This window comes from Oncorhynchus clarkii, chromosome 23, assembly GCF_045791955.1.
Source record: "Oncorhynchus clarkii lewisi isolate Uvic-CL-2024 chromosome 23, UVic_Ocla_1.0, whole genome shotgun sequence".
Taxonomy (NCBI): Eukaryota; Metazoa; Chordata; class Actinopteri; order Salmoniformes; family Salmonidae; genus Oncorhynchus; species Oncorhynchus clarkii.
Genome location: NC_092169.1, coordinates 39,664,250 through 39,690,226, shown reverse-complemented (window position 1 = coordinate 39,690,226; position 25,977 = coordinate 39,664,250). Strand labels below are relative to the sequence as shown.

Sequence of the window (25,977 nt, the reverse complement as noted above, 5' to 3'; positions counted from 1 at the left end):
TGCATTGGAACGCCAACTGCAAGCCAGGCCCAATCGCCCAACATCAGTGCACAACCTCACTAATACTCTTGTGCCTGAATGGAAGCAAGTCCCTGCAGTAATGTTCTAACATCTAGTGGGAACGCCTTCCCAGAAGAGTGGAGGCTGTTACAACGACAAGGGGGGGACCAACTCCATATTAATGCCCAAGACTCAATAACAGGAACCATGTGATGTTGTGTCAACATAAAACACACCAGGCTTCACTGTGTGTGAAGGAAAGGGTAGAGAGACACATTTATGACTGATTGAATGAATACATGGACACATCATCAGTAATGCAACCTGGGTCATAGGGTGTTTTGGGTCTTTCAACATCAGACACCCTCACCCAGGCGATCCAGTCGAGGTTGATCAGAACCGGACTTATGTCCAGGTGGCATGTCGCTGCTCCCCATGGATCTCCTCTCTTGATCCAGAACCATCTTGAGGCTCTTTCAGCTGCCTCGATGGTGTTGCTGATGGCTCTCCTCCTCTTCGCTCCATTGATGCCAAGTGTGTTGTAGGCTCTGTAGAGGGATTGCCCAGCAAAACCCCTGCATCCTACCTCGATAGGCATCACCTAGCCTTCCAAACCTGCTTCTGACAGTCGATGACCAGTCCCTCGTACTTGGCCCTCTTCCTCTCGTATGCCTCCTCAAGACGATCTTCCCAAGAGACTGTCAACTCCAGAATAATGATGGTCTCCGTGGACTCGAGACCAGGGCTATGTCGGATCTCAGGATTGTCTTGACAATGTGCTGCCGGAACTTGAGCTGGTTCCCAGACCAGCTCTTCCCCGGGTGAACGCTCCCACCAGGACACTAAACCTTTATCAGCACAATTCATTTTTGTACAATATTATCTATCCTATCCTTTTCACTGCAGATTTGAATTATAGAAATAAAACCGTACAACCTGGGGTTGTTTGGTTGTGGTCTTTTCTCATTCTATTCCCCCCAATGTATTTCCTTTATGTGTCTTCCTTGTGTGTTTCCCCAAAACCAGGGTTAGGCTATTTTAAGCTTGGTTATGGCTTTCTGGGGAGAGAGGGAAAACAACGTTGTTAGTAGGAACAGAGCAGTGTTTGGGATAAAACAGTCACAGACAGGGTTAGCTCACAGCTAGTAAACAACTCATGGTTCATAACACAGACATTAGATGATAATCTGAAGGAAGTATAGATTGAACTCGTATTATATATATTTTTTTATGATTTCTCTCTATCACTGTTAGCCTACCAAGGTTTATTTCGGGGGGGACATTTAGAATGGGCCAACTTTGTCTTCGCTAAATAAACACTGTGACAACGGCATTTTAAGGAACCACATACTGTCACGCCCTGACCTTAGAGAGACTTTTTATTTCTCCATTTGGTTGGGTCAGGGTGTGATTAGGGTGGGCGTTCTAGTTTTTTGTTTTCTATGTTGGCCTGGTATGGTTCCCAATGAGAAGCAGCTGTCTGTCGTTGTCTCTGATTGGGGATGATATTTATGCAGCCTTTTCCCACCTGTTTGTGGGATCTTGTTTTTGTATAGTTGCCTTGAGCACCGCAATACTGCACATTTGTTATATTCTTTGTTGTTTTTGTTGTAAGTTTCACTATTAAATATCATGTGGAACTCTATGCACGCTGCACCTTGGTCCTCTCATTTCAACAAGCGTGACACATACAAATGACAGTTTGATTTAATGGAAAGCTCAGTCATTTGTGAAAAAGTGTGGTCGCCGCCTATCTAAATAAAATGTGTATTTTTACATCAAGCATTTATGTTTGTTAGAACAATAGCTAATCATATTTAACTTTTTTTGTGTCATTTAGCAGATGCTCTTATCCAGAGCCACTTAGAGGAGGAATTAGATTTAAGTCCTTTACTCATAGACCAATTTTTCACCTACTTGGCTTGGGGATTTGAACCAGCAACCTTTCGGTTACTGGCCCAAAGTGTAAGGTTCTGTATTTATTTTCTTAGTCAACCTTGTGTTCTGTTTCTTTGTGTTCTTGAACGTAGCCCTGTCTTTCATTTTTGTTCATTGATTTCACCTGTGTTAGTTACTCACCTGGTCTCATCAGCTCCTTACTTAGTTCAGTTCATTCTGTTTGTGCCTTTGTGAGGTATTGTTCGTTTTGACTCTACAAAGCCTTTTCCTAGCTCGTTTGTGAGAACCAGTTATAGCCTTCACTCCTAGTTTTGATTCATCTGTCTGTTTGCCTACATGTGTATGACCATTGCCTGCCTGTGACCACAATTCCTGCCTTCTGCAAGGGCGAAATGAACACCTGCCGCGCTCTGCGCGTGAATCTACACCTTTTTCTCCCTGAGCGTTCATTACACAATGCTCTTAACTGACATAGTTGTGGTATTCCTAGCTATTCTATGGCTTGTTCGCTCACTGTTGAGTGTCTTCACAAAGAAGCATTTTAACAGATAAAATGTCAGGTTACGGATGCCTTTCGCTCATTTCCAACATCAATCAAGGAGTGTCTGGGTATATTTTTCCTTCTTAGAACGAGAGAGACAGAGGCAAATACAAATCTTAGAATCAAATGTTTAAGACTACCAGATCCCACTGGATTCTCCAATTACATTGAATGAATTACAGCACAAAATACAAACCCATGAAATTCACCCCAATCCACAAAAGTCAAAACAAATTTGACCCCAATAACTACAGTGGGATATGCGTCAACAGCAATGTTGGGAAAATCTTCTGCGTTATCATTAACAGCAGACTAGTTCATTTCCTCAGAGAAAATAATGCAATGAGCAAATGTCCAATTAGCTTTTTACCACAGGTAACTTCTCATGCTTTGTTGAGTTAAAAAAATATTTTGATTCAATTCGGCATGAGGGTCTGCTATTCAAATTGATGGAAAGTGGTGTTCGGGGATAAACATACGACATTATAAAATCCTTGTACACAATTGGCCAAAAACACACATTTCTTTCCACATGGCCGTGGGGTAAGACAGGGATGCAGCTTAAGCCCCACGCTCTTCAACATAATTGGCGAGGGCACTGGAACAGTCTGCAGCACCAGGCCTCACCCTAATAGAATCTGAAGTCAAATGTCTACTGTTTGCTGATGATCTGGTGCTTCTGTCACCAACCAAGGAGGGCCTACAGCAGCACCTAGATCTTCTGCACAGACTCTGCCAGACCTGAGCCCTGACAGTAAATCTCAGGAAGAGTGTTCCAAAAAAGGTCCAGTTGCCAGGACCACAAATACAAACTCCATCTAGACATCGTTAACCTAGAGCACACAAAAAAGAGAGACAAGGCAAGAAGGGCCTGTCACGGCTTTCTTCCTGGGAAGGTGAGACGGACCAAAACGCAGCGTGGTTATAGTTCATGGTTCTTTAATAAGAAAACTCAAACATGAACAAACGACAAAACAATAAACGTGAAAACCGTAACAGTCCTAACTGGTGCATAAAACACAAAGACAGCAAACAATCACCCACAAAATACCCAAAGAATATGGCTGCCTAAATATGGCTCCCAATCAGAGACAACAATAAACACCTGCCTCTGATTGAGAACCAATCTAGGCAACCATAGACTTACCTAGACACCTAAACTGAACACAACCCCATAAATCTACAAAAAACCCTAGACAAGACAAACACATAAATCACCCATATCACACCCTGGCCTAACCAAAATAATAAAGAAAACAAAGATAACTAAGGCCAGGGCGTGACAAGGCCTTCTATTTTATTTATTATTGATTTCCCCTTTATTTAACCAGGTAGGCTAGTTGAGAACAAGTTCTCATTTACAACTGCTACCTGGCCAAGATAAAGCATAGCAGTGTGAACAGACAACAACACAGAGTTACACATGGAGTAAACAATAAACAAGTCAATAACACAGTAGAAACATTGTGTGCAAAAGGCATGAGGAGGTAGGCAATACATAGGCCATAGGAGCGAATAATTACAATTTAGCAGATGCCATCAAAAGGAACATAAAATTCAACATACCATTTAGGATCTGGCAAAAAATACTTGAATCAGTTACAGAACCCATTACCCATAATGGTTGTGCGCTCTGGGGTCCGCTCACCAACCAAGAATTCACAAAATAGGACAAACACCGAATAGAGACTATGCATGCAGAATTCTGCAAAAAATCCTTTGTGTACAACGTGTAACACCAAATAATGCATGCAAAATCCAGAAAAGACCCATTCAATTCTACAACCACCTCAAAGGAAGTGATTCCCAAACCTTCCATAACAAAGCCATCACCAATAAAGAGATGAACCTTAAGAAGAGTCCCTAAGCACGCTGGTCCTGGTGCTCTGTTCACAAACAAACCCCACAGAGCCCCAGCACAGCAACACAATTAGACCAAATCACAAGAAAACTAAAAAAGAATGACTTGACACATTGGAAAGAATGAACAAAAAAACAGAGCAAACTAGAATGCTATTTGGCCCTAAACAGAGAGTAAGTACACAGTTGCATAATACCTGACCACTGTGACTGACTTTAAATTAAGGAAAGCTTTGACTATGTACAGACAGTGAGCATAGCCTTGCTAATGAGAAAGGCCGACGTAGGCAGACATGGCTCTCAAGAGAAGACAGGCTATGTAAACACTGACAACAAAATGAGGTGGAAACTGAGCTGCACTTCCTAACCTCCTGCCAAATGTATGACAATATTAGAGACACATATTTCCTTCAGATTGCACAGATCCACAAAGAATTTGAAACTAACCCAATTTTGATAAACTCCCATATCTACTGTGTGAAATACCACAGTGTGACATCACAGCAGCAAGATTTGTGACCTGTTGCCACAAGAAAAAGGCAACCAGTGAAGAACAAACACCATTGTAAATACAACCTATATTTACGTGCATTTATTTTACCTTTTGTACTTTAACCATTTGCACATCGTTACAACACTGGATATAGACATAATTTGACATTTGAAATGTCTTTATTATTTTGGAACTTTTGTGAGTGTAATGTTTACTGCTAACTTTTGTTTATTATCTACTTCACTTGCTTTGGCAATGTTAACATATGTTCCCATGCCAATAAAGCCCTTAAATTGATATTGATATTAGAGAGAGAGAGAGAGAGAGAGAGAGAGAGAGAGAGAGAGAGAGAGAGAGAGGAAACACCCCAGAGAATGAGTTGGAGACGTCATAGCGTAGCTTTGCCAGAGTTCCTCACACACACCCAAACACACGACTGATGTTTCTAAAATACCACGGTAACAACAGTCTGGGAAATACCCTCTGAGTTTCTTGCTGCTAAAATAATTAGAATAACAAATGCAGTCTACTGTGACTTTTAGTAGTGCCATTGAAGGACCTTCTCACTGAAACATTAGAAGAAAGTCAGAGTGCCCGTCTGTAAACACTGTCTGACTGTGCATGTGTGTTACTTGTTCTAGCTCTCTTTTACCATTCCCTCGCTGCCTCCCTCTCTCCCTCTCCCCTTCTCTCCCTCTGGCAAGTGTGACGGAGCAGGGCAGGTGTGTGTGTGTGTGTGTGTGTTTGTGTGTGTGTGTGTGTGTGCATGGGAAGTGGGACGTGAAGGAAAGTGCTGTTGTAACAGCGCCTTGGAGCTGAACAGAGCGGAGCGGAGACAAAAGTAAGGATCAGTGTAGAAGAGAGGAAGAGAGAGGGATCAGTGTAGAGGAGAGGAAGAGAGAGGGATCAGTGTAGAAGAGAGGAAGAGAGAGGGATCAGTGTAGAGGAGAGGAAGAGAGAGGGATCAGTGTAGAGGAGAGGAAGAGAGAGGGATCAGTGTAGAGGAGAGGAAGAGAGAGGGATCAGTGTAGAAGAGAGGAAGAGAGAGGGATCAGTGTAGAGGAGAGGAAGAGAGAGGGATCAGTGTAGAGGAGAGGAAGAGAGAGGGATCAGTGTAGAGGAGAGAAAGAGAGAGGGATCAGTGTAGAGGAGAGGAAGAGAGAGGGATCAGTGTAGAGGAGAGGAAGATATAGAGTAAAGAGGAGATGAGAGAGTGAATCTGATTGAGGAAAAGGTGAGAGATTGCAGGAGATGGGTGGAGAATAATAAAATGGAGGAGGTGGAAGGAAGTGAAAAGGGGGAGGAGGGGAGAAAGAAGTAGAGAGAATGGAGGAGAGCAGAGAGGTGGAGAGGAGAGAATGCAGGAGGAGAGAGGTGGAGAGAAGAGAGAATGGAGGAGAGGAAAGAGATGAAGAGAGAGATGGAGGAGAAGAAAGAAAAAGAGAGGGTGTTGAGAGGTTGTTGAGGGGGTGTTAAGAGGTTGTTGAGGGGGTGTTGAGAGGTTTTTGAGGGGGTGTTGAGAGGTTGTTGAGGGGCTGTTGAGAGGGTGTGAACAGGTTGTTGAGGGACTGTTGAGAGGGTGTGAAGAGGTTGTTGAGGGGTGGTGAGAGGTTCTTGGGGGGGGGAGGGGTTGAGAGGTTGTTGAGGGGGTGTTGAGAGGTTGTTGAGGGGTGTTAAGGGGCTGTTGAGAGGTTGTTGAGGGGTGGTGAGAGGTTCTTGGGGGGGGGGGGGGTGTTGAGAGGTTGTTGAGAGGGTGTTGAGAGGTTGTTGAGGGGTGTTAAGGGGCTGTTGAGAGGTTGTTGAGGGGGTGTTGAGAGGTTGTTGGGAGGGTGTTGAGTGGTTGTTGAGAGGGAGTGTTGAGAGCTTGTTGAGAGGGTGTTGAGAACAGAAGACATGACCAGAAACAAGGCAATTACAATGAGAAGGATTACCTAGCACACACACCACACACATACACACCACACATACACCACACACACATACACCACACATACACCACACACACACACACCACACATACACCACACACACACACACCACACATACACCACACACACATACAAAGAGACCAACTCAGACACATGCACAAACACTTGTAAATCTGTTGACAGAAACACACCAAACACAAACACGCACTCAGATTTCTTTGCTCAGAGAACACTGTTCGCCAGAGCCAGTTCCAGATCAAGAGGAATGTGTTCAGGAGGACGAAAGGCAGCCAGGATATTCACACACATACACACACACTGGACTTAGACCTGCAACCTCCCACTTACAGCGTGCAACAAATACACACACATCATCAGAGCAAGACCAGGAAGACAGACGTTAACTGAACTGCACTCTACATACTGCTTTGACAAGAGGTGGACACACACTCTCTTAACAAAGCCAAGTGGACCTCTGCTTGGAGCCACATTGCAACTTATCACTTGGCGTGAGCAACACAGTCTCTCATCTGGTCTGAGCCAGAACAAGCACCTGGAACCTGGGACATTGACTGTGTCCAACACGTTTGGGGCTTTGACCGCCTTCATCCAGGAAGATTACATACAGATAGAGACCCGGATCTGACCTTTGTCTCTCCCCTCCATCATTCTCTCTGGTCTCTCTCTGTCTCTCCCCTCCATCTCCCTGTATTTCTCTGTCTCTCCCCTCCATCTCTCTCTCTCTGTCTCCTCACTCTTCCATCCTCCCAGTATGATGATGAGAAGAGATCGTCTGCTCCTGGCTGTGACCCTCACAGCCATTTTCACCGCTGACCTCTACTTCGTCCTGCTCCCCAAGCTCCGCCAAAGACAACCAGGACCAGGGAATGGAGCCTGCCTCTGTCCCTCCTCCAGGGGGACTAACTTCACCCTTGCTGGGTACAGTGGCCTCACTATCCCCTGGTTCTCCAACATCACCTCCATAGACCTCCAGGGTAAGGGGGTCGGAGCTACGGACGACCCCACAGATTGGGGCTCGAAGCTGGGGAGGCTGTTTGCTCACCCCCTGTATAACATTCAGACACCGGAGCTGGGGCTGGAAGAGAGGCTGATGCAGTCTGAAGAGCTAATGGAGTATTACAGGAGGAAGGTCTCGCGCTGGGAAAGGTGAGTACAGTACACAGAGACCAGAGTTTAGACCTTTCTCAATGTTTTATGGTTCTGATTTAGTTTGGTGGGACTAGACATTTTCCCTACTGTGGCTTGGCTGTGGTGGAGGGGTAGGGTCACTGACACGACGGCTGTGGATCCCTGACACATGCAGAGACACACACACGCACAGGCACGTCAATAACTCAACACTTTTTCTCTTCGGCAATTTTCCCATAAAGACTAATCCTATAAACTGTCTCTAAAGTCGATGTCATAAACAGCATTTAATGGAGGGCTGGTAGCAACACTCACGTCATTGAGAGCCTATGTCTGGATCTCCCTGTGCTAGGCAAACAAGATCCTGAAACCCGATCAAACCCTTTAAACCAGTAAGAGCTGAACAGACTATAGCTGTCTTCGCTCCTGTTTAACCCTGTCAATCACAGGGCATTCCTCTCAGAGAAATCCTGTTTGGGCTCCAATGGTGGAAAAACACAAGAAATATGAAGAGAGAAGATTTCTCCCCCTTAGCTGTGTTTTAAATATGCACATAACAATGGTTACTCTTGGGCTTAGTGGGAGTGTCTTGCAGCAGCTTGTTAACAGAAGAGAAATGCACTTAGTGAGAGGATGGATGGTTTTTAGGGGGACTTCTGGGGACAGTTTGGACTGCTTCATCTGGACGCTGAAAATAGGCAGTTATAGTATACTGTAGACCTTCCAGGTCAACCATTACGGTTATGGTGCATGTGTGTGGCATACATTATCATAGTCTGAATCAAGAGCACTGAAAGAGGAGGGCGAGGTGGTTGTGCAGCTAGCTGCTTGCTCCCTGGTCTGTGGGTTTGTGGTATTTGGTTGTGGTCTGTGGTCAGCCTTCCTGATTACACAGACATGTCACTGTGGGCCAGTTGGGTCAGGAATACTCTGAATGAATACACTTGCTTTGACGACCCCTCCTATCATCTGACCACAACAGCTGATGATCCTTAAACACAGTGAAACAACCAACCCTCCCACTCACCGCAGTCAAAACTGGCACAACAGTGCAACAATGCAACATGCTTCCCCAGCCTCCTCAATGGTCTGAATGTTTGCTTCGGATCAGGAGTGATTCCTGCCCATACCGTTTCTGTGGGGATATGTATACAGAAGTGTCAGGAGAGGAGGAGAGGAAGGAAGGGAGATTCCTAAGGGAGGGCGAACAGCTTGGAAGCTCCGACAGGGAGTCAGAGAGTCCAAGAGGGAGGTGGTGTGTAGACTTTGCCACTACAAATGTTTTCCTCAGAGAATTCTCTGCATTTCTCTTTGACTGTTCTCCTCTCAGTCTGTTCTCCTCTCAATCTGTTCTCCTCTCAGCCTGTTCTCCCTCTCAGTCTGTTGTCCTCTCAATCTGTTCTCCTCTCAGCCTGTTCTCCCTCTCAGTCCGTTCTCCTCTCAGTCTGTTCTCCCTCTCAGTCTGTTCTCCTCTCAGTCTGTTCTCCTCTCACTCTGTTCTCCCTCTCAGTCTGTTCTCCTCTCAGTCTGTTCTCCCTCTCAGTCTGTTCTCCTCTCAGTCTGTTCTCCTCTCAGTCTGTTCTCCTCTCAGTCTGTTCTCCTCTCAGTCTGTTCTCCTCTCACTCTGTTCTCCCTCTCAGTCTGTTCTCCTCTCAGTCTGTTCTCCCTCTCAGTCTGTTCTCCTCTCAGTCTGTTCTCCTCTCAGTCTGTTCTCCTCTCAGTCTGTTCTCCTCTCAGTCTGTTCTCCTCTCACTCTGTTCTCCCTCTCAGTCTGTTCTCCTCTCAGTCTGTTCTCCCTCTCAGTCTGTTCTCCTCTCAGTCTGTTCTCCTCTCAGTCTGTTCTCCCTCTCAGTCTGTTCTCCTCTCAGTCTGTTCTCCCTCTCAGTCTGTTCTCCTCTCAGTCTGTTCTCCTCTCTGTTTGTTCTCCTCTCTGTTTGTTCTCCTCTCAGTCTGTTCTCCCTCTGTCTGTTCTCCTCTCAGTCTGTTCTCCTCTCAGTCTGTTCTCCCTCTCAGTCTGTTCTCCTCTCAATCTGTTCTCCTCTCAGTCTGTTCTCCTCTCAGTCTGTTCTCCTCTCAGTCTGTTCTCCTCTCAGTCTGTTCTCCTCTCACTCTGTTCTCCCTCTCAGTCTGTTCTCCTCTCAGTCTGTTCTCCTCTCAGTCTGTTCTCCCTCTCAGTCTGTTCTCCTCTCAGTCTGTTCTCCTCTCTGTTTGTTCTCCTCTCAGTCAGTTCTCCCTCTGTCTGTTCTCCTCTCTGTCTGTTCTCCTCTCAGTCTGTTCTCCTCTGTGGAAATATGCTAGTTTGGATGATTGTTGGTCCTGTGAAGCAACAGTTGCCCTGACCGTGGGAGTTGGATTTGATTTGATACTGTATGAGTTTCACAGTGCGTATCGCAGGTTTTCAAGGACAACTAGTTTGGCGTACCCTAACCATGACCTAGTTTTGACCACCTTTCTTTCCCCCTCAGGCATACAATATGATGTTGTACAGCAAGGGCAAGGCTATGCATAACCCTAACCCCACTCCCACGCTCTCCCTCTCCCTCTCTCTCTCCCCCAACGTCTTTCCCTTAGGCATATGAAGCTGTACAGTGAGGCTGCAGCAGCCCTCAACGTGACAATGCTGGAACACCAGGTGACCTTTGACCCTGAGGCCAGCTGGCTGAAGTTCCACCTTGGTATCAACCGCTATGCCCTGTACGCCCGTGATGACCCCGCCATTACCCGCCTGCTGCAAGACATGCAGGCCACCACTGTCATCAGCGCAGGTAGGACCTGTCTTATGGGAGTTATAACCATTCATATAAGTGGTATTCATATGAGTGTTATAACAATTCATATGAGCATTAAAGTCACCGTCAACAGTGCATGTAGGTGCTATAGGACCTTGTGCTTTAATAATTAACCATTTATATAATTGTTATAGGTATTCATTGCAGAAATGTCTTTATGCAGATTACACTCAAGATGAAAAGGCCCTCAAAGGAGCATGTGACTGTACCCAAGGTAAGGTCCTGTCATGTCAACATACCTGCACTGTTCTGTGTCTGCATGATTTGTGTGTTTTGTGTTCGAACATACATTCCTTTTAAAACGTGTTCTATTATGCTTTGGCATGTCAATGGTTGTTTTGAGGAGAACAGGGAGAGACATGAGAGGAAAGAGAATCAGTTGACACAGTCCTCTTCATGACTGGTTCTTTTGTAGTTTCTTTCTCCCTGTTATATCCTTCGGTGCTCAGTCGTGCTATCAGAGCCGAACACCCTGTTGCACCACTGACAAGACTTTGGTTTTCATCCAAGGCCCATAAAGTAGCATCTCCAGAACTTCATAAGTCACATCCCTGGAGGCAGAGACAGACTCATTTAGGTCAAAGGCAGAGTGTTCTTTAAAAAGCTTTATCTCAGAGAGTAGGAGTGTGGTGATGCCACAGCAGACAGTCAGTCAGTCAGTCAGACAGACAGACAGACAGACAGACAGACAGACAGACCAACCAATCTCGCCTAACAGCGACCGGCTGCATTCTAAGATTTGTAGCTCCTTCAACCACACTCCCTGAAAACACACTGGTGGTTCCAACCTCAGCAACAACACACACACACACTGGTGGCTCCAACCTCAGCAACAACACACACACACTGGTGGCTCCAACCTCAGCAACAGCACACACACACTGGTGGCTCCAACCTCAGCGACAACACACACACACACTGGTGGCTCCAACCTCAGCAACAACACACACACACACTGGTGGCTCCAACCTCAGCAACAACACACACACACTGGTGGCTCCAACCTCAGCAACAACACACACACACTGGTGGTTCCAACCTCAGTAACAACACACACACACTGGTGGCTCCAACCTCAGCGACAACGCACACACACTGGTGGCTCCAACCTCAGCAACAACACACACAAATCCTCTGTTCCTCCGTCCTACTTTTATTCGTACATGGCTTTTTCAACCAATTCTTCTTGAACGGCTGAAAAGCAACAGTGTGCCCTTTGCTCTTCAAAGCTTGTTTGTGTCTGTTTGATTCCCCTCCAGTTAAACACAGCAGAGAGAGATTGTAAACAACGAATAAGATACAACTTCAGAAGACTAAGCTGAATCAGCTGGAATCAGGAGGAGAAGCGTGTGTCTTTATGAATACTGGTTAGCTTTGCTCTGTGACGCAGCATGCTGAGTACCCAGACATAAAGAAACCCTGCTGAAGGTAGTCCTCCATCTGGCCTTATCATTGGGACTAGGTCCAGGCAGAAACAGATGTAGAGCAGGGAAAATAATATTGAACAGAGTCAACAATAAACCACAAGGATTGGAACTTCAAAATTAACTTGGGTCAGATTCCAAACCAACTATGTGTTTTTTGGATAGGTTTTTATAACTAGCTAAGGTTGGCCAAGAAGGCATTCTGAGAGCAGCTGAGAGAGACACAGCAGTCTGAGAGAGACACAGCAGTCTAAGAGAGACACAGCAATCTGAGAGAGACACAGCAGTCTGGGAGAGACACAGCAGTCTGAGAGCAGCTGAGAGAGACACAGCAGTCTGAGTGCAGCTGAGAGAGACAGAGCAGTCTGAGAGCAGCTGAGAGAGACACAGCAGTCTGAGAGGAGCCGAGAGAGACACAGCAGTCTGAGGGCAGCTGAGAGAGACACAGCAGTCTGAGAGCAAATGAGAGAGACACAGTAGTCTGAGAGCAGCCGAGAGAGACACAGCAGTCTGAGAGAGACACAGCAGTCTGAGAGAGACACAGCAGTCTGAGAGCAGCCGAGAGAGACACAGCAGTCGGAGAGAGACACAGCAGTCTAAGAGAGACACAGCAGTCTGAGAGAGACACAGCAGTCTGAGAGCAGCCGAGAGAGACACAGCAGTCTAAGAGCAGCCGAGAGAGACACAGCAGTCTAAGAGCAGCCGAGAGAGACACAGCAGTCTGAGAGCAGCTGAGAGAGACACAGCAGTCTGAGAGCAGCCGAGAGAGACACAGCAGTCTGAGAGCAGCCAAGAGAGACACAGCAGTCTGAGAGCAGCCGAGAGAGACACAGCAGTCTGAGAGCAGCTGAGAGACACAGCAGTCAGAGCAGCTGAGAGAGCCACAGCAGTCTGAGAGCAGCTGAGAGAGACACAGCAGTCTGAGGGCAGCTGAGAGAGACACAGCAGTCTGAGAGCAGCTGAGAGAGACACAGCAGTCTGAGAGCAGCCGAGAGAGACACAGTAGTCTGAGAGCAGCTGAGAGAGACACAGCAGTCTGAGAGCAGCTGAGAGAGACACAGCAGTCTGAGAGCAGCTGAGAGAGACAGAGCAGTCTGAGAGCAGCTGAGAGAGACACAGCAGTCTGAGAGCAGCTGAGAGAGACACAGCAGTCTGAGAGCAGCCGAGAGAGACACAGTAGTCTGAGAGCAGCTGAGAGAGACACAGCAGTCTGAGAGCAGCTGAGAGAGACACAGCAGTCTGAGAGCAGCTGAGAGAGACAGAGCAGTCTGAGAGCAGCTGAGAGAGACACAGCAGTCTGAGAGGAGCCGAGAGAGACACAGCAGTCTGAGGGCAGCTGAGAGAGACACAGCAGTCTGAGAGCAAATGAGAGAGACACAGTAGTCTGAGAGCAGCCGAGAGAGACACAGCAGTCTGAGAGAGACACAGCAGTCTGAGAGCAGCCGAGAGAGACACAGCAGTCGGAGAGAGACACAGCAGTCTAAGAGAGACACAGCAGTCTGAGAGAGACACAGCAGTCTGAGAGCAGCCGAGAGAGACACAGCAGTCTAAGAGCAGCCGAGAGAGACACAGCAGTCTAAGAGCAGCCGAGAGAGACACAGCAGTCTGAGAGCAGCTGAGAGAGACACAGCAGTCTGAGAGAGACACAGCAGTCTGAGAGCAGCCGAGAGAGACACAGCAGTCTGAGAGCAGCCAAGAGAGACACAGCAGTCTGAGAGCAGCCGAGAGAGACACAGCAGTCTGAGAGCAGCTGAGAGACACAGCAGTCAGAGCAGCTGAGAGAGCCACAGCAGACTGAGAGCAGCTGAGATAGACACAGCAGTCTGAGAGCAGCCGAGAGAGACACAGTAGTCTGAGAGCAGCTGAGAGAGACACAGCAGTCTGAGAGCAGCTGAGAGAGACACAGCAGTCTGAGAGCAGCTGAGAGAGACACAGCAGTCTGAGAGCAGCTGAGAGAGACACAGCAGTCTGAGAGCAGCTGAGAGAGACACAGCAGTCTGAGAACAGCCGAGAGAAACACAGCAGTCTGAGGGCAGCTGAGAGAGACACAGCAGTCTGAGAGCAGCTGAGAGAGACACAGCAGTGTGAGGGCAGCTGAGAGAGACACAGCAGTTTGAGAGAGACACAGCATTCTGAGAGCAGCTGAGAGAGACACAGCAGTCTGAGAACAGCCGAGAACTCTCTCTCTCTTCCTCTCTCTCTCTCTCTCTTCCTCTCTCTCTCTCTCTTTCTTTCTTTCTTTCTTTCTTTCTTTCTTTCTTTCTTTCTATCTTTCTTTCTTTTCTCTCTCTCTCTCTCTCTCTCTCTCTCTCTCTCTCTCTCTCTCTCTCTCTCTCTCTCTTTCTCTCTCTCTCTTTCTCTCTCTCTCTCTCTCTCTCTCTCTCTCTCTCTCAGTGGTAAAGCCCAGTGGACACCACCTCAAGCTGGCCCTGAAGATGCAGAACTTTGGCAAGGCCATGTTCAAACCCATGAGGTGAATGTTTCTAGGGAAATCAATCAGGGGGAGTGCTCTGGTTTGTAGTGATATTTTGAAAAGTACTGTAATTCTATGAATCATTTGTTCCTCAGACAGCAGAGAGACCAGGAGACTCCTGGTGATGTGTTCTACTTTGTCGACTTCCAGAGACACAATGCTGAGATTGCTGCTTTTCACCTGGACAGGTAAACTTGAAAACATGTACTCTCCATTGACTAATTAATATTGACTAATGACTAAACCTTTATCTTCCCCTCTCATGCTGTATCCACTACTGTATCTCCTACTGTATCCACTACTGTATCTCATACTGTATGTCATACTGTATCTCAAGTTCTATCTCATACTGTATCTCATACCGTATCTCATACTGTATCTCATGATGCATCTCATACTATATCTCATGTTCTATCTCATACTGTATCTCATACTGTATCTCATACTGTATCTCATGTTCTATCTCATACTGTATCTCATACTATATCTCATGCTGTATCTCATGTTCTATCTCATGCTGTATCTCATGCTGTATCTCATACTTTATCTAATGTTCTATCTCATACTGTATCTCATACGGTATCTCATACTGTATCTCATGCTGTATCTCATACTGTATCTCATACTGTATCTCGTGTTCTATCTCATACTGTATCTCATTCTGTATCTCATACTGCATCTCATGCTGTATCTCATATGGTATCTCATACTGTATCTCATACTGTATCTCATGCTGTTTCTCATACTGTACCTCATACTGTATCTCATACTGTATCTCATGTTCTATCTCATACTGTATCTCATACTATATCTCATGCTGTATCTCATGTTCTATCTCATGTTCTATCTCATACTGTATCTCATACTGTATCTCATTCTATATCCCATGCTGTATCTCATAATGTATCTAATGCTGTATCTCATACTGTATCTCATTCTGTATCTCATGTTCTATCTCATACTGTATATCATGATGTATCTCATTCTGTATCTCATGTTCTATCTCATACTGTATCTCATGTTCTATGTCATACTACATCTCATTTTCTATATCATGCTGTTTCTCATACTGTATCTCATTTTCTATATCATGCTGTATCTCATACTGTATCTCATGCTGTACCTCATACTGTATCTCATGCTGTATCTCATACTGTATCTCATGCTGTATCTCATACTGTATCTCATGCTGTATCTCATACTGTATCTCATGCTGTATCTCATACTATATCTCATGCTGTATCTCATGTTCTACCTCATACTGTATCTTATACTGTATCTCATGCTGTTTCTCATACTGTATCTCATACTGTATCTCATGTTATATCTCATACTGTATCTCATACTATATCTCATGCTGTATCTCATGTTCTATCTCATGCTGTATCTCATACTGTATCTCATACTTTATCTAATGTTCTATCTCATACTGTATCTCATACGGTATCTCATACGGTATCTCATGCTGTATCTCATGCTGTATCTCATACTGTATCTCATACTGTATCTCATACTGTATCTCATGTTCTATCTCATACTGTATCTCATACTATATCTCATGCTGTATTTCATGTTCTATCTCATGTTCTATCTCATGTTCTATCTCATACTGTATCTCATACTGTATCTCATTCTATATCCCATGCTGTATCTCATAATGTATCTAATTCTGTATCTCATACTGTATCTCATTCTGTATCTCATGTTCTATCTCATACTGTATCTCATGATGTATCTCATGTTCTATCTCATACTGTATCTCATGTTCTATGTCATACTACATCTCATTTTCTATATCATGCTGTTTCTCATACTGTATCTCATTTTCTATATCATGCTGTATCTCATACTGTATCTCATGCTGAATCTCATGCTGTACCTCATAATGTATCTCATGCTGTATCTCATACTGTATCTCATGCTGTATCTCATGCTGTATCTCATACTGTATCTCATGCTGTATCTCATACTATATCTCATGCTGTATCTCATGTTCTACCTCATACTGTATCTGATACTGTATCTCATGCTGTTTCTCATACTGTATCTCATACTGTATCTCATACTGTATCTCATGTTATATCTCATACTGTATCTCATATTATATCTCATGCTGTATCTCATGTTCTATCTCATGCTGTATCTCATACTGTATCTCATACTTTATCTAATGTTCTATCTCATACTGTATCTCATACGGTATCTCATACTGTATCTCATGCTGTTTCTCATACTGTATCTCATACTGTATCTCATGTTATATCTCATACTGTATCTCATACTATATCTCATGCTGTATCTCATGTTCTATCTCATGCTGTATCTCATACTGTATCTCATACTTTATCTAATGTTCTATCTCATACTGTATCTCATACGGTATCTCATACTGTATCTCATGCTGTATCTCATACTGTATCTCATGCTGTATCTCATACTGTATCTCATGTTCTATCTCATACTGTATCTCATACTATATCTCATGCTGTATCTCATGTTCTATCTCATGTTCTATCTCATGTTCTATCTCATACTGTATCTCATACTGTATCTCATTCTATATCCCATGCTGTATCTCATAATGTATCTAATTCTGTATCTCATACTGTATCTCATTCTGTATCTCATGTTCTATCTCATACTGTATCTCATGATGTATCTCATGTTCTATCTCATACTGTATCTCATGTTCTATGTCATACTACATCTCATTTTCTATATCATGCTGTTTCTCATACTGTATCTCATTTTCTATATCATGCTGTATCTCATACTGTATCTCATGCTGAATCTCATGCTGTACCTCATAATGTATCTCATGCTGTATCTCATACTGTATCTCATGCTGTATCTCATGCTGTATCTCATACTGTATCTCATGCTGTATCTCATACTATATCTCATGCTGTATCTCATGTTCTACCTCATACTGTATCTGATACTGTATCTCATGCTGTTTCTCAGACTGTATCTCATACTGTATCTCATACTGTATCTCATGTTATATCTCATACTGTATCTCATATTATATCTCATGCTGTATCTCATGTTCTATCTCATGCTGTATCTCATACTGTATCTCATACTTTATCTAATGTTCTATCTCATACTGTATCTCATACGGTATCTCATACTGTATCTCATGCTGTATCTCATACTGTATCTCATACTGTATCTCATACTGTATCTCATGTTCTATCTCATACTGTATCTCATACTATATCTCATGCTGTATCTCATGTTCTATCTCATGTTCTATCTCATACTGTACCTCATACTGTATCTCATGCTGTATCTCATACTGTATCTCATGCTGTATCTCATACTGTATCTCATGCTGTATCTCATACTGTATCTCATGCTGTATCTCATACTATATCTCATGCTGTATCTCATGTTCTACCTCATACTGTATCTGATACTGTATCTCATGCTGTTTCTCATACTGTATCTCATACTGTATCTCATACTGTATCTCATGTTCTATCTCATACTGTATCTCATACTATATCTCATGCTGTATCTCATGTTCTATCTCATGCTGTATCTCATACTGTATCTCATACTTTATCTAATGTTCTATCTCATACTGTATCTCATACGGTATCTCATACTGTATCTCATGCTGTATCTAATACTGTATCTCATACTGTATCTCATATGGTATCTCATACTGTATCTCATACTGTATCTCCTGCTGTTTCTCATACTGTATCTCATACTGTATCTCATGTTCTATCTCATACTGTATCTCATACTATATCTCATGCTGTATCTCATGTTCTATCTCATGTTCTATATCATATTGTATCTCATACTGTATCTCATTCTATATCCCATGCTGTATCTCATAATGTATCTAATTCTGTATCTCATACTATATCTCATGCTGTATCTCATGTTCTACCTCATACTGTATCTGATACTGTATCTCATGCTGTTTCTCATATTGTATCTCATACTGTACCACATACTGTATCTCATGTTCTATCTCATACTGTATCTCATACTATATCTCATGCTGTATCTCATGTTCTATCTCATGCTGTATCGCATACTGTATCTCATACTTTATCTAATGTTCTATCTCATACTGTATCTCATACGGTATCTCATACTGTATCTCATGCTGTATCTCATACTGTATCTCATACTGTATCTCGTGTTCTATCTCATACTGTATCTCATTCTGTATCTCATACTGCATCTCATGCTGTATCTCATATGGTATCTCATACTGTATCTCATACTGTATCTCATACTGTATCTCATGTTCTATCTCATAATGTATCTAATTCTGTATCTCATACTGTATCTCATTCTGTATCTCATGTTCTATCTCATACTGTATCTCATGATGTATCTCATTCTGTATCTCATGTTCTATCTCATACTGTATCTCATGTTCTATGTCATACTACATCTCATTTTCTATATCATGCTGTTTCTCATACTGTATCTCATTTTCTATATCATGCTGTATCTCATACTGTATCTCATGCTGAATCTCATGCTGTACCTCATGCTGTATCTCATGCTGTATCTCATACTGTATCTCATGCTGTATCTCATACTGTATCTCATGCTGTATCTCATACTCTATCTCATGCTATATCTCATACTATATCTCATGCTGTATCTCATGTTCTACCTCATACTGTATCTGATACTGTATCTCATGCTGTTTCTCATACTGTATCTCATACTGTATCTCATACTGTATCTCATGTTCTATCTCATACTGTATCTCATACTATATCTCATGCTGTATCTCATGTTCTATCTCATGCTGTATCGCATACTGTATCTCATACTTTATCTAATGTTCTATCTCATACTGTATCTCATACGATATCTCATACTGTATCTTATGCTGTATCTCATACTGTATCTCATACTGTATCTCGTGTTCTATCTCATACTGTATCTCATTCTGTAGCTCATACTGCATCTCATGCTGTATCTCATATGGTATCTCATACTGTATCTCATACTGTATCTCATAATGTATCTCATGTTCTATCTCATACTGTATCTCATACTTTATCTGATGTTCTATTTCATACTGTATCTCATACTGTATCTCATGTTCTATCTCATACTGTAACTCATATCATATCTCATACTGTATCTCATGCTGTATCTCATACTCTATCTCATGCTATATCTCATACTGTATCTCATGCTGTATCCCGTACTGTATCTCATACTGTATCTCATACTGTATCTCATAATGTATCTCATGTTCTATCTCATACTGTATCTCATACTTTATCTGATGTTCTATTTCATACTGTATCTCATACTGTATCTCATGTTCTATCTCATACTGTAACTCATATCATATCTCATACTGTATCTCATGCTGTATCTCATACTCTATCTCATGTTCTATCTCATACTGTATCTCATGCTCTATCTCATGTTCTATCTCATACGGTATCTGATACGGTATCTCATACTGTATCTCATGCTATATCTCATGCTATATCTCATACTGTATCTCACACTGTATCTCATGCTATATCGCATGCTATATCTCATACTGTATCTCATGCTATTTCTCATGCTAAAGCTCATACTGTATCTCACACTGTATCTCATTTTCTATCTAATTTTCTATATCATGCTGTATATCATACTGTACCTCATACTGTATCTCATGCTGTATCTCATACTCTATCTCATGCTGTATCTCATGCTGTATCTCATACTGTATCTCCAAGTGGTCTCCCAACAAACAAAGCCTGAAACTTGTACCTACATCGCTGAGTTTCTGAACGGTAGTTTCCTTGGGAGATTATGGTCTCTCCACTATTTCAACATGTGTCCTTCCCCAGCAAGGCATTTCATTTCCACACACACAGGTGTAATTACGGATGTCTACTGTAAAGTCTCTCTAACCTCCATGCCTCCAGGTTACTACACATTAACTCAAGTGAGTCATCAGTCAAATACAGTCATTAGAGTCACAGCTTGTCAACCCAAAATCAAACAAGACAGCAAGTCAATGGGGTTGTTATACCTTGAGACAAAACAACAGCATGGAAGGGTGTAACTGGGTGTAGGCTAAAAAACACAAATAAAGCTCAAGTACAGTACCAGTCAAAGTTTTGGACACACCTACTCATTCAAGGGTTGTTCTTTATTTTTACTATTTTCTACATTTTAGAATAATAGTGAAGACATCAAAACTATGATATACCACATGGAATCATGTAGTAACCAAAAAAAGTGTTAAAAAATCTAAATATATTTTATATTTGAGATTCTTCAAAGTAGCCACCCATTGATGACAGCTTTGCACACTCTTGGCATTCTCTCAACCAGCTTCACCTGGAATGTTTTTCCAACATTCTTGAAGGAGTTCCCACATATGCTGAGCACTGCTTTTCCTTCACTCTGCGGTCCCTCTCATCCCAAACCATCTCAATTGGGTTGAAGTTGGGTGATTGTGAAGGCCAGGTCATCTGATACAGCACTCCATCACTCTCCTTCTTGGTTAAATAGCCCTTACACAGCCTGGAGGTGTGTTTTGGGTCATTGTCCTGTTGAAAAACGAATTATAGTCTCACTTAAGCGCAAACCAGATGGGATGGCATATGATTCCATATGTATTATTTCATAGTTTTGATGTCTTCACTATTATTCTACAATGTAGAAAATAGTAAAAATAAAGAAAAACCCTTGAATGAGTAGGTGTGTCCAAACTTTTGACTGGTACTGTAAGTTAAGTTATTATATTAAATACATTTTTACCTCACAATATATAGTTTTGTAAATTCACATTTGAATGAAGTGGAAAAGAAGAGAAGAAAAGCAAAGAGTACATGCTCTGTTGTCATTCCTTCATTGAACACCATGGCTCTACACTACAGTACTGTCTAGCACTGATAATGTCTGGTTCATCTGTGTGTTCCCACCACAGTCTGTGTCTCTGTGTCTGTGTGTTGTGTCTCTGTGTCTCTGTGCTGAGTCTCTGTCTGTGTGTTGAGTCTCTGTATCTCTGTGTCTCTGTGCTGAGTCTCTGTGTCTGTGTGTTGTGTCTCTGTGTCTCTGTGTCTGTGTGTTGTGTCTCTGTGTCTCTGTGCTGTGTCTCTGTGTCTGTGTGCTGTGTCTCTGTGCTGAGTCTCTGTGTCTGTGTGCTGTGTCTCTGTGTATGTGTGTCTGTGTCTCTGTGTCCCTATTTGCTGTGTCGCTGTGTCTCTATGCTGTGTCTTTGTGCTGTGTCTCTGTCTCTGTGTCTCTGTCACTGTATCTCTGTATCTCTGTGTCTGTGTGCTGTGTCTCCATGTCTATGTCACTGCGTCTCTGTGTTTCTGTGTCTCTGTGTCTGTGTGCTGTGTCTCCGTGTCTCTGTGCTGTGTCTCTGTCTCTGTCGCTGTGTCTCTGTGTATCTTGCTCTCTGTCTCTGTGTCTGTGTCACTGTGCTGTCTCTGTGTCTCTGTGTCTCTGTGTCTCTGTACTGTGTCTCTGTGCTGTGTATCTGTGTCTTTGTCTCTGTGTCTGTGTCTCTCTGTCTCTGTGTCTCTGTACTGTGTCTCTGTGCTGTGTATCTGTCTCTTTGTCTCTGTGTCTGTGTCTCTGTACTGTGTCTCTGTGCTGTGTATCTGTCTCTATCTCTCTGTCTCTGTGTTGTGCCAGAGGCCTTATCATTATCAGATCCAATCAGCAGGTGAGATATGCCAGCCAAGACAGCACCTCAATAACATCTCTTTATCCAGCCTCAGATACTGACTGATGACTGTTATTGAGACACACAGGCCTGTCAGACTGTCAATATGGCCCTGGGGCAAGTGGCTGTTGCTACACGTCAACACCTGCTAGATTACACAGCGGAGAACAGAGACAATCACATAGCTGCTATTATGTATACAAATAATTCAAGTTTAATTAATTTCCTGTGACTTTGTGTGTGTCAACTGAGGTGAGAGATTGCAGGAGTTCATCTGACTTTATATTGTGTGTTCTGTTCAGAATGGAACTCTTTCTTCTAGAACTGTGAGTCGTAGAAGATGTATGAGTTTGTGTTCATCAGAATGGAACTCTTGTCTTTCTCTCTTCTAGAATCCTGGACTTCCGGAGGGTACCGCCGGTGGTGGGCAGGCTGGTGAACGTGACGGGGGAGATTCTCCTGACCACTCACAACGAGGACCTAAGGAGTGTGTTCTTTACTTCTCCAGGTAGGCATTACCCCTTCAGGTAGGCATTACCCCTTCAGGTAGGCATTACCCCTTCAGGTAGGCATTACACTGCAACCTAGGTCTTAAATAATCAGTCTATGATTAAAAGACAATGATGAAATCGGTGTACTGCTGGTTTAAACCAATCTATATCTATGTCTATTCTCTTTCAAACAGCAAACAACACATGTTTCTTTGCCAAGTGTCTGTACGTGTGTAAGACTGAGTATGCAGTGTGTGGGAGCCCTGACCTGCTGGAGGGCTCTATGTCAGCCTACCTCCCCGGTCTCAGCATCGCCCCTCGTATCTCCATCCCCAACCCGTGGATACGATCATACACCTTCACTGGCAGGGAGGAGTAAGCATACAACCCTTAACCATGAGACCTGAGACCCTAACCCTGACACCTTAACGCTGAGACCTTAACCCTGAGACCTTAACCCTGAGACCGTAACCCTGACACCTTAACCCTGACACCTTAACGCTGAGACCTTAACCCTGAGACCTTAACCCTGACACCGTAACCCTGAGACCTTAACCCTGAGACCGTAACCCTGACACCTTAACCCTGAGACCGTAACCCTGAGACCTTAACCCTGACACCTTAACCCTGACACCTTAACCCTGACACCTTAACCCTGAGACCGTAACCCTGAGACCTTAACCCTGACACCTTAACCCTGACACCTTAACCCTGACACCGTAACCCTGAGACCTTAACCCTGACACCGTAACCCTGAGACCTTAACGCTGAGACCTTAACCCTGAGACCTTAACCCTGACACCGTAACCCTGAGACCTTAACCCTGAGACCGTAACCCTGACACCTTAACCCTGAGACCGTAACCCTGAGACCTTAACCCTGAGACCTTAACCCTGACACCTTAACCCTGACACCGTAACCCTGAGACCTTAACCCTGACACCTTAACCCTGACACCTTAACCCTGAGACCTTAACCCTGACACCGTAACCCTGAGACCGTAACCCTGACACCTTAACCCTGAGACCTTAACACTGACACCGTAACCCTGACACCGTAACCCTGAGACCGTAACCCTGACACCGTAACCCTGACACCGTAACCCTGAGACCTTAAACCTGAGACCTTAACCCTAAGACCTTAACCCTGAGACCTTAACCCTGACACCTTAACCCTGAGACCTTAACCCTGAGACCTTAAACCTGAGACCTTAACCCTGAGACCTTAACCCTGAGACCTTATCCCTGAGACCTTAACCCTGAGACCGTAACCCTGAGACCTTAACACTGAGACCTTAACCCTGACACCTTATCCCTGAGACCGTAACCCTGAGACCTTAAACCTGAGACCTTAACCCTGAGACCTTAACCCTGAGACCTTAACCCTGAGACCTTAAACCTGAGACCTTAACCCTGAGACCTTAACCCTGAGACCTTATCCCTGAGACCGTAACCCTGAGACCTTAACACTGAGACCTTAACCCTGACACCTTATCCCTGAGACCGTAACCCTGAGACCTTAACCCTGAGGCCTACATATCTCTTCCCATTTTCCATTTTGGAGCATCTTATTTCCATTTTGAAAGTTAAGTCAATATGGCAGACAGAACATTCATATCTTGTTACAATTCATATCTTGTTATAATATCTTATAATATCTTGTTATAATCTGTCTGTCTCTACCAGGTGGGAGGTGAACCCCTTCTACTGTGACACCATAAAGCGTCTGTATCCCTACAACTCAGGGAACAGGCTGCTCAACATCATAGATATGGCCATCTTTGACTTCCTCATTGGTACGTACTACCACCCATCACCCCTGATTAACCCCTGTCCTCATCCCATATGACACCCTATTACCTATGCAGTGCTCTACTTTTCTCTGTCGTCCTATGTGAGTGAACATTTGTTCTTGGCTCATTCCCCCAGGTAACATGGACAGGCACCATTATGAGATCTTCACTAAGTTTGGCGATGAAGGTTTCCTTCTTCATTTTGACAACGCCAAAGGGTGGGTACTAGAGTTGTTATATAACTTCAGTCATTGTACAAGTGAATATTTGTCGTTGCCTTATGATGACATCACTTCCTGTGTTTCAGGTTTGGGAAGCATTCTCATGATGAGATGTCCATACTGGCTCCACTGTCACAGTGCTGCATGTAAATATGGAGAGCATACACTAGTCACTAATACAGATTAACTAACACCAATATTGAACCTTAATTGAAAACATTTGGCATGGCAACTGTCGAGTCAAGTCTCACTCTCTGCCCATCTCTCCCGCACTCTCTCTCCCCCTCTCCCGCCCCTCTTCACCTCTCAGTATAAAGCGTTCCACGTTGCTGCGGCTGCAGCTCCTCTCACAGGACCACTATAGGCTCAGTGACGTGATGAGGGAGTCCCTGAGAGGAGACGCACTGCAGCCGGTCCTCGCTGAGCCCCACCTGCAGGCCCTGGACCGCCGGCTGCAGCGCGTCCTGAAAACAGTCCACAGGTGTGTCCGCAGGCTGGGAGAGGCTCAGGTGATCACCACAGACTTTGTTGATACCTCCGTCATGCCTGAGTCTGTCAAACCAGTGGCTATGCCCAAGGAGAAGTAATTAAGGTCACTAAGGAATCCAAACGGAGAAGTGCACTATAATAGAGGATTAGGGTGGCATTTTGGACGTATCCCCAAGTCCTGCAAGGGAAGGTAACTATAGACTAAGGACAGCCTGAGGATCATAATGGCAGGTGAACCTGTCCTGTAAAGCAGGAAGCACAGGGTCTGGTCTCTCTCACAGAGTAATACATTCTGCACTCGTTTTCAGTGGTGTCTATTCATGGATGCCAAAGGAAAACAGGCTTCCCCCGAAATTAGAAGAAAAAAAAAATATATATATATATATATATAAATAATGTATCTTTTGTCTCTCTGTTTTCATAATTTTCCGTCAATTCGCAAGTGTCTGAATGTCTGCCTGAACAGGTGTCTGTCTTTATGTCTGTCTGAACAGGTGTCTGTCTCATCAGGATGCGTCTGTCTCTTTCGTTGTCTGTTTGTCAGCCCGTTTCACAACACCAACCCAACCATAACACACCCTGACATAGATACCTCCTCATCACAGCTACAGTACTGTATGTGGACATGCAGCTCTACTTTGTTCTAACTAGTCTGAAACAAAGCTTTGTCTTTGGATGCCATTTCACCACAACCTTTTGCTTTGAGCTGTTCTCATTACTGTCCTGACTACAAATCCAATGCATCCTGAATAAC

At 43.9% G+C, this 25,977-nt stretch overlaps 1 protein-coding gene across 1 annotated transcript; it reads left to right on the top strand.

Moving 5' to 3' along the window:
* Nucleotides 1-7,087: 7,087 nt before the first annotated feature.
* LOC139381754 (pseudokinase FAM20A-like) lies at nt 7,088-25,604 on the top strand. Its single transcript, XM_071125502.1, has 11 exons — nt 7,088-7,888; nt 10,442-10,635; nt 10,823-10,873; nt 14,478-14,556; nt 14,652-14,744; nt 22,624-22,739; nt 22,917-23,097; nt 24,407-24,516; nt 24,650-24,731; nt 24,821-24,880; nt 25,045-25,604. The coding sequence occupies exons 1-11, from the start codon at nt 7,494-7,496 to the stop codon at nt 25,319-25,321; spliced, it is 1,638 nt and encodes a 545-aa protein (XP_070981603.1). The 5' UTR covers nt 7,088-7,493; the 3' UTR covers nt 25,322-25,604.
* Nucleotides 25,605-25,977: the final 373 nt, after the last annotated feature.